The 19,306-nt window shown below is 33.8% G+C and overlaps 1 protein-coding gene across 1 annotated transcript in view; it reads right to left on the reverse strand.

Annotated features, from left to right (window-relative positions):
- The window catches only part of WDR17 (WD repeat domain 17), a 115,549-nt gene that overhangs the window by 57,705 nt on the left and 38,538 nt on the right, over positions 1-19,306 (reverse strand). Inside the window, exons 2-4 of the mRNA XM_023226814.2 lie at positions 9,339-9,467; positions 5,053-5,236; positions 1,179-1,409 (exon numbers count right to left, since the gene is read on the reverse strand). Of these exons, the coding sequence (XP_023082582.2) occupies positions 1,179-1,409; positions 5,053-5,236; positions 9,339-9,461 (538 nt within the window). The 5' untranslated portion in view covers positions 9,462-9,467. The remainder of the gene's footprint in view (positions 1-1,178; positions 1,410-5,052; positions 5,237-9,338; positions 9,468-19,306) is intronic.

Here is a 19,306-nt window from a genome sequence, read left to right on the forward strand (position 1 = left end):
CTATGAGCCTTAACGACCGACTATAAAACAGAATCGGCTTCCAGTGCAAGGATGGAACAGATAAGTTGCAGTGCAGGTACTTGGTACAACAAATCCAGAAGAAGCACCAGTCATTGATCCCTCCTCATCCTAATCTTCAACAAATCAATGAAACTGTCCCCATGTAAACCTGGTACAATCAGAAGGAACAACAGAGGACAGGTACAAAGAGCTGAGATAGAAGCTGGGGAAGAAGTATATGAACATTTATTTTTATCTTTCTTTGAAAGGTAAATAATAGACCCTGTTTAAAATGTATTTAGAATATAATGGCCCCAATATTTCAGTGTTCTACACAATGCTTTTTAACTTTAGAAACATTATTTCCTGAAGAAAGATTTGTTTAAATTTTCACAATTTCATTTGTTCAATTTCGATTTCTTTTTTACATTAATTTCAGACAAATTAAATGTAATTTGTTTTGTGAAAGTAGTTATCATGTTCTTGAGAAAGCACTTTCATTCATCCATCTAGCCAGCCAGAAGTCACATACATCAACAGTGATATCAAATGGCTAAAAGCATTTTCCCAAATGTTAAAAATACTTATTTTTGAGGGGAAAGCAAGCAATTCAGGTAATTTTTGATTTTTCAATCTTACTTTTGTAAATTAGTTATGTAAGAACATAAACTAATTTCTCAGACCCTTTCATTAAGCCAAATCAATTAACCAATAGGAGTTCGAAGGGTTATTTTTCTTTCATGCCAGTTTCAAGCCTCTGCCAAGGAGTCGTGGCATCAGAATGGTATTTTTACAAGCAAGTGGGAAAATATTTAGTATTAGTAAGCCATCATATCCTCTAGTTGTATGTCCTTGTTCATTCAGGTTGCTTTTAGTAAATGTACAGAAATAAAGAATTGATTAAAAATACAAATATGGGTAAAATGACTGATTTAGGTTAATTCCAAGTGAAATATTCACAGTTGTGTTGAACGTATTATAATATATACACATTTTACGTCAAATGTATATTTAGACTCAGTACAATACTGGATAACATTTTAACAATAATATCAAAATTAAAATTTTGTCACTTTTGGCTTTATTCAAAATGGGTACTGGTCACTGGAAAGACCAAGTACAAAATTATATATAAGAAAAATATACTATTCAAGATATCTTACTAATCAAATTCTTACCTGGATGAAAAATTGATAGACTTCCATCAATATGACCAAACACAACTTTCCCCTTTTTGTTTGTATGCCATCTGAATATACAGATATCAGACAAGAAGCTATGAGCATCTTTGTGTACAGTCACTCCACTATGTGGTCCTGAGATGGTCCAAATGAACAGTGGGCCTCTGTGGGAAACAAATGCCACCGCATCCTCTGCATTCCAGCACCAACTAAGAGAGGCGGGGATCCCTGGAATAAATTAAATACAGATACATAATAAAGAGATATGGCATAAGATTATACCATTAAATATTCCTTGCACTGTTTACATTTCTAAAACAAATTAAAATACAAGAGCATGTTTATTATTTTTAAGACACATTACTTTCTTACTTGGGAATTGGATTTATAAAGACATCCCAAAGACTGCAGGGAACATATGTAGGGAAAGTCCATGATGAAAGAAAATGTATCTAGTTAGGCTGAAATACTACTTACGTGATCATTTGCTTCATATAGTCAAATACATTTATAGACTTCTTTATTGTAGTAGACTATATATTAAAGATTAGAGCAATAAATTCTTATTGCATATTTGTATATAAGACCTCTAGGCACTCTAGGTATACAAGGTAGTGCGGGATAAGATTCCTGCTTTAGAGAATTTTAAATATGTGTTAGGGAGACAGGGATTAGTGAATACAAAGACAAATGCCACTATAAGGATTTAAAAACAATGGACTTAATGTCATAATCTACGTCTTAACAGGAATTTAGATTCAAATCTAAGCCTTGTCTCAGATAAACAAGTCATTTTATTTCTCTAAATTTCTGTTTCCTCATCTATAAAATGGAGATAACAATAAAAATAGCTGACCATTTATTTCACATGAAAGTCAAGGAAATATAATCATTTATGTAAAGGTACCTTTTAATCGATAAGATGGAATATAAAAGTTAATTGTTAATATACCTGCTATTGTGATCAAATAAATCATATATAAAATAAGTATTATGAGAGAGAGATTGTGCATCTTCCCACACTGATATACTAGTTGGCTGCATCAAAATCATGAAATGGAATATAACATATCAGGTCATGTGGAGTTTGAGCCAAGGAATTTATTTTTAACAAGCTTCGTCAAATGATTTTCATACGCAGAAAGGTTTAGAAACCATTGTGCTACTCTCCTAGAAAGAAATTAGATTTGAATTATACCTAGAAGGAGGGGTAGAATTTAAATACACAGAATGAGCAGTATTTCCCAGAAAGAGAAAATGATATGAACAAAGACACAGAGTCGAAATTCGCTGATTGATAGTAAGTTCGGTTTGTGTCAGCAGTCTATGTGCTCCAAGAGGCAGAAACAAAGCCTAATGCCTACTTCAGGGCCTCATCTACAATGAGGATTCCATATATATTTGCTGAATGAATGAATGTATACATGAAAAAAGCCAACACAAATGTTGATGTGGTTTTAGGATACATTAACAGAAGTAGAATTTACCCAAAAAAGAAAGGAGGTACTCTGTATGGATCAAACCACACAGCACAGTAGAAGGGCAATAGACTACTGGCTCTCTGACTATATATTTAGAGAAAGACAGCAAGGCTAGTGAAGGCACCAGAAAAAGTGTCACAAAATAATAATAGAAAACACTTTTATAGTGACTTATGTACAAGCACTTCCAATAAGCGCTGCCATTTAATTCTCCTAACAATATTCTGAGATAGGTAAGTGGTATTATTATCCACTGTTAGATAAAGTGTGACTTTTTCAAGTTGGTGACAATTTTTACATTTGGAAAAACTAACATGCATTTTCCTTTAAATGGATTGGTAGATTATTAGAAACAAAAGGAAGAAGTAAAAATGCAGAGGCGAGATCAAATTCAACAACTGTATCTGAAAGCTGAAAAAAAAAGTTCACTTAATGCAAATTTCTACTTTGCTTAGGCTGGATTCTAAAAAGAAAAATAAGCCTAAAACATTTCAAAAGTGTTACTTAAGATGCAAATCACCAAAAATAGTCATTTTTTTTTTTTTGCAAATAAAATATCAAAGCTTTTAATCTTCAGATTAGGAAGATATTTGGATGAGGGAGATATTCATAGCTGAAAATTTTCAAAGAAAGGAAAAAGATGAAAAATTTGCCAAAAGTTTTCCACAATTATCTAATCATTCTGGGACTGTTAATTAGAAAGTATTATTTAATTGTATATCCAGTAACAAAAGAACTATGGTGCATATAGCTGATGAATAAATAAAATCTTCCCCCGTGAACGGATGTGATGTATATAGTGTTTGATGATAAAACCATGGATACACTAGGAGGCAATAAAATTAATCATTACTTTTGCATAACATTTAGAACTTAGGTTTATTATATGTAGTTATAACCCAACACTGACTTTGTGTTACACCTTTATGAGAACAATAATATCATGCAACATTTTAGTTTATGGCACATAAAAGATGGAAAGAATTTCAAGAAAAATTTGTTGTGTTATTTAAAATTAACCTCACACAAAGTTGGATTTAAAGTACTTGGAAATGCATTATCGATCAATATAAACAGTAATGGAGTAACCTATAGAATTTGTGATTGACGGACAAACAGATGTGACCAGAAAACATGGGGAGATATGAAAAGTCTTGATTGAGATATCACAAAGCATTGTGCCAAAAGTAATTTGTTTTTTTTGTCACGGAAAGCCTTAAGAAAAATTGTTAATTATATTAATGGAAGCTCACTGGATAGCTGACTTTTTACAATATTTGTTCAGAGATTGGAGCAAACATTACTCACTGTCTAATACACTGGTTGTTCTAAGTAAAAGTAAAAAACAGGGTACGTAAACTTGGGAATGAGATCCATATTTTTCTAGTTGAAAATGAACTTCATTTGACAAATACCTTTAACAGTTGAGTAATAAAATTTAAGTATTACATTTTAAGCATTCTTAATGATCTAAATTTGAAAAGACAAACCAATATACTAAATATATCAAATATGTCTAAAAGTTAAAAAAATTTTTTTTATTATTATGGAAACAAATTCAAAGATAATTGCCTATAAATTATCTTACAATATTATAAAGAAATTTGAACAAAAATCTTACAATATTATAAAGAAATTTGAACAAAACAAGGTTAGTGAGATTTTCATGTCTCAGTTTTATACCTCAAACTTAAAACAATTATCTTTTAGAGAAGAAGCTGAATTGAAAAACATATCTAGCAGTAGCTTTCAAAACCATAATCAATTGAGCTAAATATGGTGCTCAAAAAGAGAGTTAATTATTGTGACACTGAACACAGAATAATTATTACTTAACTTTACCATTATGATGGGATAAGACTGAATACAAGTTCCCAAGTCTAAGGTCAAAGAGTATAATGCTATTATTCCAATTCATAAAGCCCAATTTGTGTGATGAGGACGTTCTACATTGACCAAATTAAAAACAAAGGCAGGTAACCAGCTCAACAATGCATCAAATACATGCATAATACTTTCTTTGTAATTTAAAGGCTGGACTAGAGTAACAAACAGCCAAGGCTTCTTACTTGTCTCAGTAAGAACATCTTTCTGATTACTAATTTTATATTTATTTTGGAAATTCTTACATTATATTTAAACATTAATAAAATTATTTGGTATTGACTAGGTTTTTAGTTCATCATATGTTGTAAGTACAATTATTTTATGAAATTTTGTTTCAGTTTTGTACCTATGGACACGAGTCATTATGCGAACTTTATTTCTTATACAGATTGCCATTAGGAAGTTTGAAAATACTAGTTTAAAACCTGAACTAATAATATTGATAGTGCTTGTTGAAATAAAAATATTTTATTCCATAAAATAAATCCCAGTTATAATTATACCTTTTGTACTGTCGAGTTTAGCAATGACTTTTTGTTCTGCAACATTCCAAATGATCACTAAATTATCAGTACTGCCACTTGCAAACAGATCAGGATTATGTGGACACCAAGAAATTGCTGTGATTGTTTTTTTATGTTCAGACATAATTGCATGAAGTTTGAATTCATTATAACGGCGATCCAACTAAAACAAAATATATAAATAACATATTTTAGTGCTCCTTTTTAAGATAATACACTATTAACAGTCACGTCACATAAAACTAAAGCTACATACATGAAAATTAGTTCACCTAATAATAAAGACATGAACACATTTCAAGCCTTGGTCTACATTCAAGTGTATTCAGGAATATTCAACCAGCTGGAAAAAAAAAAACATTAAAAACTGAGAGAATAAAAACACATCCATTTTAAATATAAGTAAAAATAAATGTTTCACATTTAAATATGCATGATAATTCAGAGCTTTATTATGTTTTCCATAACTATATCTATTTATGAGAAGAAAAACCCTTGGTTTTGGAATATTTTTTTTCCTGCAATTTTTCACTTATACTTGAATCAAGAAAATTTGGGTTGAATACGTCAAGTGCTCGTTATTACGCTATTAAGATGTCCAAAGCTTCCAGAGCAATGATGTCATTCGCTCTTTTAATTTTACTGTTTTTCAGACAGGACATTATATTGTGTTTTTATATGTAAATAGAAAAAATAAACAGCCTACTTTTTCCTATTTCTTTTGTAAATGTGCCTGCATTAATTAGTGAATTAATCTCTATCATTTTTAGCATGTTTGGAATATGTTGTTTATGTCTTTTTGTTATAGTTTTCTCCTCTTTAGCATATAATGAACCTTTCACAGTGCTATTCTAAGTTTTACAAATCATTATGATATTAAATATTTATTACATCAAACTTTTTAAAGCCATATGCTTGCAATAAAATCCTAAATGATAAGCAGCCTTCAAATCTCTACATGATCGAATCTCTGCTATTTAGCCAAAGTAATTTGAAATCATGTTCCTCCTGGATCCCTCTGAACTTCTTGTTTCTCTTTTACAGCCAATCACCTCCACTTGATGGCCTTCTGCTTGCTGCTCCCTTGGCTTCTAAACACCCTATCCACTGATTTGCTCATGGTTATTCATACTCCTATTGAGGTCTGAGTTTAAATGCACCTCTTCTGAGACATGTTTTCTGACCATGCTATCTTAATTCATAACTCTCCCGAGAACCTATCCCATGACTCTATCTTATCATACCTGTTTTTTCAGCCTCTGTAGAACACACTTCTTTCTGAAAATTTTACCTATTTATTTGTTTACTTATTTATCTTATCACCTTTCCTTACACCTTACAAGAATGTAAGTTCCATAAAAAGACTTTGCCTGTTTCTTCATAGTTGCAATCCTGGTACACAGCAAGGCTTGGTTAATTGAAGATATTCAGTTAATATTATTGAAAGAATAAACACTTATGATCTGTTTAACATCTAAGTAACTTAATGTTTGCCATCGCAGATAATGCTGCAGTGAACATTGTATGTAATTTTTGACTAATCACATAAGTATTTCCTAAGGCTTTCTATTCTATAATTTCTCTCTCTTTCTATAACTTCAGCTATTCTTGGACAACTTTGGATTAAAACATTATTAAAGATAACCCATTACCAATGGAGTTTTCATCTGATTAGCACTGCAGCAAAAGCAATTTTAAGTTGACTTACTTAAATACGTAATTGTGTTTTCTATACCTTTAGAAATAAATATGAATTTAAGTTTCAAATTATTCAGCAATTTAAGTCACCTATGGTAGATACAGTGAGGATATCTAATGTATCCAAAAGAAAAACCCTACTATATAAGTTAGAAATTAATAGAAGAATCTATTAATATAGTAAATGTGTGAAGAAGCTATGTGGCATATGAGTGACCTTCATTGACATTACCATACAAATTATCTAGAGAGTAACTGTAAGCACTCTAGAGAACAATGAACTATTTGCAAGAATTAATCTACTAATGCATTCCTATGATATTTACAATTCAGTAATATTGAACTGTACTATTACATTGAGATTGACCATAAATTACTCTACTTTTAGGGTACATTAGCATATTAGTGCATTACAAAACAACAGTTAAGGAAAAATTCCAATACCATTTCCCATTATCATTTAATCATTCAGAAAAATATAATAAAAGTGTGTCATTATCCAGTGTGACCGATTATCAGACTTTGAGTATGCATTGGTGCTAGGTGTTATTTAATAAATATTTCCCCTGAAAATAATTGTATCATTTTATATTTACGTAGCATAACTTTCAAAGCGCTTTAATTGAGATGATAATATTTAAAACAATACTTATTAACATAAATTTCATGTTAATGTCACCATTTAATAATATAATTTTCTACTGGCATACTTTGAAACTAGGTTTTATAGTGGACACTGTGATGAACTGTCCCCTAAGTTTATTTGCATCACCTTCTAAATTAGGATAATTTTTGTTCGTTTCAGTCCTTAATGACATGACAACTTTCATGTACATTGTTTATATTAATAATTTTACCTCAATATTTTTAAATATTCATCATAAAATGTCATCACAAATTTAAGACATAGAAACTTGAAAAAATTAGGTTTTGGTTTCATCCACTGAGTTTCTTTACCATCCTTACCTCAGAAGAATAGTTTGACTTGCTTGATAACTTTCTCTTCTTTGAGGAGGAAATAAAATACAAGACAGGGACTTAGGATTAGGAGAGAAATTGTGTAGGAGGGATTTGGGAGTGAGAAGCTTGGGATTATATAAAGAGTGTAAAGGAAGTAGATGGGAGAACAAAAGAGGTATTTAGAAGTCTTGCTGCTGTGTTGTGTATGAAGGGGGTGAAAATGAAGAAGTGTGAGTTTCATTGAAGTTACATTTTGTTTGCTAGATATTTCTACATTTTAAGAAATGGACCACTTAAAATCTTACTCTATATTGTGGAAAATGGATTGTTTTATACATTAATGCTATTATTTCTTAAATTTTCAATAAAGCAGAAAACAATTAGTAATGAACTAATATGTAGTAATGAAAAGAATTTTTGCTCTAGAATAAAACAAGTTATTCTTAGTCTTAACCGAAGTTAGAGTTTCAAGATTCTTTCCTTAAACCCATTCATTTAAGACAATTAATGAATGTCTTCTAAGTGATAGAAAGTGTGCAAAAATTTGAGAATTAAAAGACAGGAAAAGACTCACTTCTAATAAATGAAAGCATGTAGAGAGGCTTTTTATGAGGTCCTTTACTACTAAGAAAGACGGGAAAATAGTATATGGAAAAGAGTTTATACAGGAGCTGAGACTTGAAAGATGAGAAAGTGTTCTCTAGACAGGCAATGTAAGCAAACTGAAAAATTAGTGTAAGCGAAGGCAAGGTATGAAAGACTGAGATGTCTTAGAAAAATGTAATTGGTTTGGTGTACCTGGAACACAGAGTAAGAGAGAGGCAGGAAGATCACAAAAGCATTTTAATGCCATACTACAAAGTTTAGATGTTACTATTAGGGAATGAGTAGCAACTGAAAGCTTTAAAATTTAGATTTGCATTACAGATAACTGATTACACTGAACAAAAAATTAGTGGGAGCCAAACTAAAAATAGAGACTATTAAGAGATTATTATAATAGTTCAGGTGAGAAAGATATCAGGAACACATTAGAATCATTCTTGGCTACCAAGGGCATGGGATGTGAGTGGAAGAGGGAGTCAAAGACGACTATCACATTTCTGGTTTAGATGAATAATTAGCTGGTGACACTGAGATACTGACTTTGAATTTAAGGAGAAAGACTGGACTTTGATTTAACATGCTTATGGCACTTCTATATGAAGAAATTCAAGCGGTTTTTGGCTCTATAAATTATGAACTGAGAAGGGGTATCTGAATGGAGCTAGGACATGAAAAAAATAGTTACATGAATTTTTCTCCCAATAATATCTCAAAATATATCTGTCCTAATTTTACTATAATGATTTCTAATGGACTACCCACATTTCTCAACTGATACAAGAATTTTCTTATATCAAAGTTACTAATAATTTAATAATGTGTTTTCTAAAGGTTTAACTTTTAAAACCTATATGGTATAAATCACAAAACTTTAAAAATATAAATATAAATGAAATTATAGCATTATGTTTTTCATGTAACACGGACTTCAAATATGTATTCATTAACTATTAATTTTACCTGACATAATTAAAAATGGAAAAGAATTACTATTATTTTACCTGATAAATATAGATAGCCAGAGTCGCACAATATGCAAACCTGTCTCCACCGGCAGCACACACATCCTTGTTCCATGGCTGACATCCAGCAGCCAGCAATCCCACTTGCCTTACCTGGGACATGTTTGCCTTGAAAAACAAATTTGAAGACTTGTCAGTGATTTTCATTATTGATAAACCTCCTCATTGTTTTATGTCTGTCTTCCCCAACCCTTACCTTTATGCCCTGAAAAACATTTTACTAGTACTATTAATTTTGACTTTTATTTTCAGAGAACAGCAGTTGAACTCCCTAAATGTCTGCAGACATCAAAGCAACTTATTTATTTATTTATTTTTTATTTTTTTTGAGACAGAGTCTTGCTCTGTCACCCAGGCTGGAGTGCAGTGGCACGGTCTTGGCTCACTGCAAGCTCCACCTCCTGGGTTCACGCCATTCTCCTGTCTCAGCCTCCTTGAGTAGCTGTGATTATAGGTGCCCACCACCACACCTGGCTAATTTTTCTATTTTTAGTAGAGACGGGGTTTCACCGTGTTAGCCAGGGTGGTCTCGATCTCCTGACCTTGTGATCTGCCCGCCTCGGCCTCCCAAAGTGCTGGGATTACAGGTGTGAGCCACCACGCCCAGCCTAAGGCAACTAATTTAAATGAGAAAAGCAGGAGATCCGATAATGAAGGAACAACAGCTGATATTTGGCCAAGGGCTGGGAAATGCATAAGCAGTGACAGGAACTCTAGTGAAATAGAAATTGCACATGCTGTATTAATAGTATCACTGAAGAAGGCCATCCCATGTTGCAAGATTTATGGACCTTCCTAGAAAAACTGAAATATCCAGATTTTTATGTGAAATGTATCCATTTTTGAATACTGGCAATTCATTCAAGGCATTGAATTTAAAACACTATGGGCCAATAATGGAAGGGTTGTGACCTGTGTCATAGAACTTCAGTTTTTACATCGACTCTTCATCCTCACAAAATCTATTTGAGGTGCAGAAGACAGGTATACAAGATGGGTTAACAATACTGTTCACTGTTAGGATGGGGCAGAAAGAAGCTGAAAAGTATCTGAATAAAAATGGTTTATGTGGCAGAACAGAGAATGTTGGAATAGACAATCCCAAAGATGAAGACAATGTACTGCAGCAGAAGCAGGCCTGCGCAGGAAATAAGGAATTACACCAAGCTTTGCACCAGGCATAGAGTGTGAGTTGGAGTCAAGCATTAAACCTTACATCTCCATTTCTTGTATCTAAAATACAGCTTCTGAACTATATTTTCTGTCAGATTCCTCTCAGATTAAAAAAATGCTATGAATCTATCTGTAAACTCTAAATACCTCCAAGATACTAGAGAACAGACAGTAAATGGTGAGGCTGTAAGTCTATGATCATAATGAAAACTCATAAGAAAATCATACTAAGGCTAAAAAACACATCTGTGCAGAGTATTAAACTATGTGCTTATCTAATAAATGGCATTCAAAAAAGAAACTATTGACAAAAAATACTTTTTAAAGGTAGAATCCAAGCCGTTATTAGCTATCTTTTCAATATGGTCTAAAATACTGGTCTAAAAATAAAGATAGGAGAGCTCCTAATATGACAGACAATCTTCCATTTACACTACTACAAAGCTATACCAGGCAAATTCAATTTCTCACTATTGTCAATTTCATATCTGATTTTTAAATGAGGAAAAAATGTAAGTAGTGATTATAATCTTAAATATTTTGGTTTGGAAAGTAAAGTAGAAAACTGAGAACTATAATAAATTTGGTTTTACGTGACTAATATATTGCATAGTCAATATTTAGTCTATGCTGCTCAAAAGCTTCACATAATGTTAATGTCAAAACCACAATATGTAAATATCACACATACAAAACCCACACGCATATACACACATCTGATCTACATCTCAAGTCTTATAGATGCTTGTTCAGTGTATACCCTGAACCTTCCAACTCTTAATCCAATTCTTTTAATGCTCAGCAATTAGTAAATTTTAAATGGTTAAGTTTTCTCCCATAGATCACTAACTCATATTTATTTACGAAACCATGTTCTTCATTTTATCTTTTCTACTTCATATTTTCACTTCTGAAAAGGATCTACTTTCTTCTCATCTCCTTTCTTCTCCAATTCTTTCTGTCTTCATCTCATTAAATCCCCTTATCCGAGCAGAATTAGTGATAGATTTAGAAAGAAAGTAAATAAATTACTTGAAGTATAAGCTGGCATGATAAAGCAACAGGGCTACCAATCTTGAGTGCTTTTATGTATTCAGAAACTTTCCTCCTCCTCTAATGACACCTGTATTTCCTCAAACATTAGCATTCAGGGTAAATAAAAAATATATACTTTTTTTTTTTTTTACCCTTAGTAATATTACAGTATCTTTCACTGAAAATGTACATTATTTCAGCCACAATGTGGTTACATTGACTTTTGGAGATTATGCAGAGATCTTTTAAATTACTATTTATAACATTTACATCTAAGTAAAAATGTCTTTTGATTTCTGTTTAACCAAATATTGAGTTTATATTTGGAAAAGAAACATAATTAAAGAAAAATCTTTAAACACACAAATAAAATGAAGTCATTTGGCCAAGCACAGTGGCTCATGCCTGTAATCGCCCAGCACTTTGGGAGGCCAAGATGGGTGGATCACTTGAACCCAGGAGTTCAAGACGAGTCTGGGCAACATAACGAGATCCTATCTCTATAAAAATACAAAAATTAGCCAGGGGTGGTGGTGCGCGCTTGTAGCCCTAGCTACTTGGGAAGCTAAGGTGGGAGGATTGCTTTAGCCCGAGAGGTGCAGGTTGCAGTGAACTGTGATCGCACCACTGCACTCTAGCCTGGGAGATAGAGCAAGTCTCAAATAAACAAATACATAAATAAAAGTCATTTAAAAATTTTCATTTTGTAACGTTTTTTCACATTTTTCATAATTAACAAACAATTCCTAGAAAAACAGCAAAATTGAGCAAAAAGTACAGAGAGTTCCCATATGCCCTTCATAGCCTCCCCCCACCACATAACACGAGTTTCCCCACTATTAACACTCAGCATCAGATGGCACATGTTAAAACTGATGAGTCTATATTGACACATCATTATCACCCAAAGCCCACAGTTTACATTAGGGCTCATTCTTGATGGTCCCCATCATACAGGTTTTCACAAATGTGTAATGATATGTATCCACCATTACAGTATGGGCAAGGATAGCTTCACTGCTCTAAAAAGTTCTTTGTGCTGGCCGGGCGCGGTGGCTCACGCCTGTAATCCCAGCACTTTGGGAGGCCGAGGCGGGTGGATCACGAGTTCAGGAGTTCAAGACCAGCCTGGCCAAGATGGTGAAACCCTGTCTCTACTAAAAATACAAAAAATTAGCCGGGCGTGGTGGTGGGTGCCTGTAATCCCAGCTACTTGGGAGGCTAAGGCAGAGAATTTCTTAAACCCAGGAGGCAGAGGTTGCAGTGAGCCAAAATTGTACCACTGCACTCCAGCCTGGGCGACAGAGTGAGATTCTGTCTCAAAAAAAAAAAAAAAGTCCTTTGTGCTCTGCCTATTCATCTCCCCCCTTCTCCAATTCCTGGCAACAACTAATCTTTTAATATGTCCATAGTTCTGCCTTCCCACAAAGTCATATAGTTGGAACCATAGAGTATGTAGCCTTTACAGACTGCCTTCTTTCAGTTAGTAATTCGCATTTAGTTTGCCTTCATGTCTTTTCATGGCTTGAGAGCTCATTTCTTCTTTTTTCTCCATTTTTTATTGCGGTAAAATACGCATAACATAAAATCTAACTTCTTAACCACTTGTAAATGTACAATTCATAATGTGCAACCAGGAGTGTGAGTTTGCAGTGAACTATGACCGTGCCACTGCACTCCAGCCTGGGTGAGAGAGAGAGACCCTGTCTTGGGGGGTGGGGGAGAGGGAGGCAAGTAGGGAGGGCAGGAGGAAGAAGGGAGGGAGGGAGGAAGGAAGAAAAAAAGGAAGGAAGGGAAAAACATTATTAACAGTACCCAAAGAATGGGAGAAAATATTTGTAAACCACATATCTGATAAGGGTTTAATATCCCAAACATAGGCAGAATTCCCAAAACTCAACAATGACAAAGAAACATGATTTACCTGATTCAAAAATGGGCAAAGGACTTGAATACATAATGTCCTCAAGTTTCACCCCTGTTGTAGTGTATGTCAGAATTTCCTTCTGATTTAAAGCTGAATAATACTCCATTGTGCATATATGCCATATTTCCTTATCCATGTGTCTATGAATTGTCACCTGGAATGCTTCCACGTTTTAGCTATTACAAAAAAATGCTGCGATGAAAACTGATGTACAAATATCTCTTCCACGTCCTGCTTTCAATTTTGGGGGGTTTACATGCAGAAGTGGGATACTACATCAAATAATAATTTTATTTTTACTTTTTTGCAAAACTATCATACTGTTTTCCACAGCAGCAATTCCATTTTACATTACAACAAACAGGGCACAAGTGTTTGGATAACTCTACATTCTGACCAACACGTGCTATTTTCTGTTATTTGATAGTAGCCATTCTAATTGGTGTGAGATGGTGTTTTTTTGTTCTTTTGATTTGCATTTCCCTGAAGATTAATAATGTTGAGCATCTTTTCAGGTGCTTATCAGTCATTTCTGTAACATCTTTGGTGAAACATCTATTTAAGTATCTTGTCCATTTTTCAACCAGGTAAATCACGTTTCTTTGTAATTGTTAAATTTTAGGAGTTCTTCCTATATTTGCGATATTAATCCTATATCAGATATGTGATTTATAAATATTTTCTTCATTGTGTGGGTTGCTGTCCATTTTACTGTTGATAGGATTTTTCTTCTTCTTCTTCTTCTTCTTTTTCTTTTTCTACAGACAGGTTTCTTTCTGGAGTGTAGTGGCATGATCATAGTTCACTGCAACCTCAAACTCCTAGGCTCAAGTGATCCTGCTGCCTCAGACTCCCAAGTAGCTAGGCCTACAGGCATGTATCATCATGCCTGGCTATTTTCTGTTGTTGTTGAAACAGTCTCACCATGCTGCACAGGTTGGTCTCGAACTCCTGGCCTCAAGTGATCATCCTGCCTCAGCCTCCCGAAGTGCTGGGATCACAGATGTGAGTCACCATGCCTGGCCAGTGTTTTTCTTTTCATGCACAGAATTTTTAATTTTCATGAAATCCAATTTGCATGTTTTGTGCTTTTGATGCCTGTGCCTTTGGTATCATATTACAGACATTGCTGTCAAATCCAATGTTGTGAAGCTTTTGCCCTCTGTTTTCTTCTAAAAGCTTTATAGATATTGGTCTTAAATTCAGTGTCTTTGATCCATTTTAATCTTTTATATGGTGTTAGGTAAGAGTCCAATTTCATTCTTTGGCATGTGGATTTTCATTTTCCCAGCACTGGCCTTTCTGAATTGAATGGTATTGCCACTCTTGTCAAATGATATTTGGTCATATATGTAAGGGGATAGTTCTGAAGTCTCTATTCTATTCCATTGGTCTATATACCTGCCTTTATGCTGGTATGACACTGTTTTGATTACTGTAGTATTGCAACAAGTTTTGAAATCAGAAAATGTGAGTCCTTCAGTTTTGTTATTCAGGGTCTCTTGAGTTTCTATATCAATTTTAGGACGGCTTTTTAAAATTCTTGCATTTGCCTGTTTCATCTAGGTTATCAAATTAGTTGGTGTACAATTGTTCCTACTACTGTCTTATAATGTTTTTAATTTCTTTATAGTGGCCCAGGCTGGAGTGCAGTGGCCGGATCTCAGCTCACTGCAAGCTCTGCCTCCCGGGTTTACGCCATTCTCCCGCCTCAGCCTCCGGAGTAGCTGGGACTACAGGCGCCCGCCACCTCGCCCGGCTAGTTTTTTGTATTTTTTAGTAGAGACGGGGTTTCACCGTGTTGGCCAGGATGGTCTCGATCTCCTGACCTCGTGATCCGCCCGTCTCGGCCTCCCAAAGTGCTGGGATTACAGGCTTGAGCCACCGCGCCCGGCCTCTTTATAATCTGTAGAGATGTTCCAATTTTTGTGATTTTAATAATTTGAGTTTTCTCTCTTTTTCTTAGTCTATCCAGCTACAGATTTGACAATTTTGTTGATCTTTTTCTCTATTTTTTTTTCTATTCTCTATTTCATTTATCTCTGTTTGGATATTATATCTTTCATTCTAGTTTTGAGTTTAGTTTATTCTTTTGTTAATTCCTTAAGTTGTAAAAATAGGTTGCTAATTTGAGATCTTATAAATGCTTTAATGAAATTATTTATGGCTACAAATTTTCCCTCTGGCATTGATTCCACTGCATCCCGTAAGTTTTGGTATGTTGTGTTTTTGTTTCACTCATCTCTAAGAGTTCTCTACTTTTCCTTGTGATTTCTTCTTTCATCAATTGGTTGTTTGAGAGTGTGTTAATGTCCATAAATTTGTGAATTTTTCAGTTCTCTTTCTGTTATTGATTTCTAACTTTATCCCGCAGTGTTCAGAGAAGACACAATGTATGATAACTACTTTTCAAAATCTATTGAGGCTTAATATTTGGACAAACATATTGCCCATCCTGGAAAATGTCGCATGTGCACTTGAGAAGAATGTGTATGCAGTTATGGAGTAGGGTGTTCTGTATATATCTGTTAGATCTAGTTGGATTAATATATTGTTTGAGTCCTCAGTTTCCTTGCTTATTTTCTGCCTGATGTATTCATTATTGAGAATGGGGTACTGAATTATACAATTATTATTGTAGAACTATCTATCCCTTCAATTCAGTTAGTTTTTGCTTCATATATTCTTATGGTGTTTTTTGGGTGTATAAATGATTGTAATTGTTATATTTTGCTGCATTGAAACTTTATTAATATATAGTGTCCTTCTTTTTTTCTGAACATTTTTGATTATAAATCAATTTCATCTAATATTAATATAGGCATGCCTGCTTTTTTTTGCTATTCTGTGCATGGAAAAAAATTTTTCCATCCTTTTACTTCCAATCTATTTGTGTCTTTGGATCTCAAGTGAATCAACTGTAGACAGCCTACAGATGGACCTTTTATTTTTATTATTATATTTTAAGTTCTAGGGTACATGTACACAACCTGTAGGTTTGTTGCATATGTATACATGTGCCATGTTGGTGTGCTGCACCCATTAACTCATCGTTTACATGAGGTATATCTCCTAATGCTATCCCTCCCCCTCCCCCCACCCTGCAACAGACCCCGGTGTGTGATGTTCCCCTTCTTGTGTCCAAGTGTTCTCATTGTTCAATTCCCACCTATGCGTGAGAACATGCGATGTTTGGTTTTTGTCCTTGTGATAGTTCGCTAAGAAAGATGGTTTCCAGCTTCATCCATGTCCCTACAAAAGACATGAACTCATCCTTTTTATGGCTGCATAGTATTCCATGGTGTATATGTGTGACATTTTCTTAATCCAATCTATCATTGATGGACATTTGGGTTGGTTCCAAGTCTTTGCTATTGTGAATAGTACTGCAATAAACATACATGTGCATGTGTCTTTCTAGCAGCATGATTTATAATCCTTTGGGTATATATCTGGTAATGGGATGGCTGGGTCAAATGGTATTTCTAGTTCTAGATCCTTGAGGAATCACCACACTGTCTTCCACAATGGTTGAACTAGTTTACAGTCCCACCAACAGTGTAAAAGTGTTCCTATATCTCTACATCCTCTCCAGCACCTGTTGTTTCCTGACTTTTTAATGATTGCCATTCTAACTGGTGTGAGATGGTATCTCACTGTGGTTTTGATTTGGATTTCTCTGATGGCCAGTGATGATGAGCATTTTTTTCATGTGTCTGTTGGCTGCATAAATGTCTTCTTTTTAGAAGTGTCTGTTCATATCCTTCACCCATTTTTTGATGGGGTTGTCTGTTTTTTTTTCTTGTAAATTTGTTTGAGTTCTTGGTAGATGCTGGATATTAGCCCTTTGTCAGATGAGTAGATTGCAAAAATTTTCTCCCATTCTGTAGGTTGCCTGTTCACTCTGATGGTAGTTTCTTTTGCTGTGCAGAAGCTCTTTAGTTTAATTAGATCCCATTTGTCAATTTTGGCTTTTGTTACCATTGCTTTTGGTGTTTTTGACATGAAGTCCTTGTCTTTGCCTATGTCCTGAATGGTATTGCCTAGGTTTTCTTCTAGGGTTTTTATGGTTTTAGGTCTAACATTTAAGTCTTTAATAGATGGAACTTTTTTAAAATCAATTCTGCCAATCTCTGTCTTTTGTTTGAAGAGCTTAATATCCATTTACATTTACAGTAATTACTGATAAAGGACTTACTTCTGTCATTTTGCTATTCATTTCCAATATGCTTCATAGCTTTTTTGTCCTCATTTCCTGCAACACTTTTGTCTTTTGTGTTTAAAAGTTAATTTTTGCAGGGAAACTTTGAATTCCTTTCTCATTTTCTTCTGTGTATATCCTATAGCTATTTTCTTTGTGGCTACCATGGAGATTAAACTTAACATGCTAAAGTTACAAGACTCCAATTTAAATTTATTCCAAATTAGCTTCAATTACATACAAAACCTGAGCTCCTTTAAAACTCCAACCCCACACCTTTAAGTTGTTGATGCCAAAAAATTACATCTTTATATATTGTGTGGCCTGAAACACAAACAAATTAATTATTTTAAATACATTAGTTTCTTAAATTAAGAGAAGACAAAATGTGGAATCACCAACCAAAGTTACAATAATACTACTTGTATACTAAGAATTTTTAAAATATTTTACTTGTTTAAATGATGATGAAGACAAACAATAGCATTCCACACCACTGTTTCCAAATACTAGCACTTATAATTGTCCATATATTTACCTTTATTGAGATCTTTATTTTTTCATATGGCTTTGAGTTACTGTCTAGTGACATTTCATTTCACCCTGCAGAACTTCCTTGAGCATTTCTTCCAAAGCAGGTTTAAAGAGAATGAACTCCCTCAGGTTTTGCTTATTGGGAAATGTATTAATTTCTTCCTCACTTCTGAAAGACAGTTTTGCAGGAAAAAAGATACTTGGTTGACATTTTTTTTTCTTTTAGCACTTTAAATATATTGGCCCATTTCCTTCCAGTCTCCAAAGTTTCATATCAGAAATCTGTTGTTTATACTATTGAGGATCCCTGTACATATGTGTTAATCACTTCTTTCTTATTGATTTCAAGATTCACTCTGTTTTTCAAGATTTGATTATGATGTGTCTCCACTGTGGGTCTGTTTCAGTTCAAATTCTTGGAGTTTGCTGAAATTCTTGGAAATTTACTTCATGTTTTTCATCAAATTTGAGGAGTTTTCTCCCATTATTTCTTCAAATATTCTTTCTTTTCTTCCATCTCTCTCTCTTCCCCTTTGGTACTCCCACATGAGTGCATATTGGTGGGCTTCATAGTGTCCCTTATGTCCCTTCGGTTTTGCTTACTTCTCTTCAATCTCCTTCTGTTCCTTAGATTCAATATTTTCTATTGTCTTATCTTCATATTTGCTAATATTTTCTTCTTAAATGTCTTTGAATTCTTCTATTTTACTTAAGTTATTATATTTTTCAGCCCTACAATTCTTTTTCTGGTTTTCTATTTCTTTATTATTTCCATTTTTTTCAAACATTGTTTTCTTGACTTTCTCCATATCTCCCTTTAGTTTTTAAGCATCCCAAGACAGTTGTTTTAAAGTCTTTGTCTAGTAGATCTTTCATCAGGTCTTTTTCAAAAAGCATCTGTTTATTTTTTTTCCACTGAAAGAGCCATAATTTTCTGTTTCTTTTTAGGGCTTGTGGCTTTCTGTTGAACACTGGACACTTGAATCTATTAATATGGTAACTGGAAATCAGAGTCTCCTCCTTCCTCAGGATTTGTTGTTTTGGTTTTCACTTGTTATTTTCGTTTTCAATTGTTGT

Source organism: Piliocolobus tephrosceles, chromosome 3, assembly GCF_002776525.5.
Source record: "Piliocolobus tephrosceles isolate RC106 chromosome 3, ASM277652v3, whole genome shotgun sequence".
Lineage (NCBI taxonomy): Eukaryota > Metazoa > Chordata > Mammalia > Primates > Cercopithecidae > Piliocolobus > Piliocolobus tephrosceles.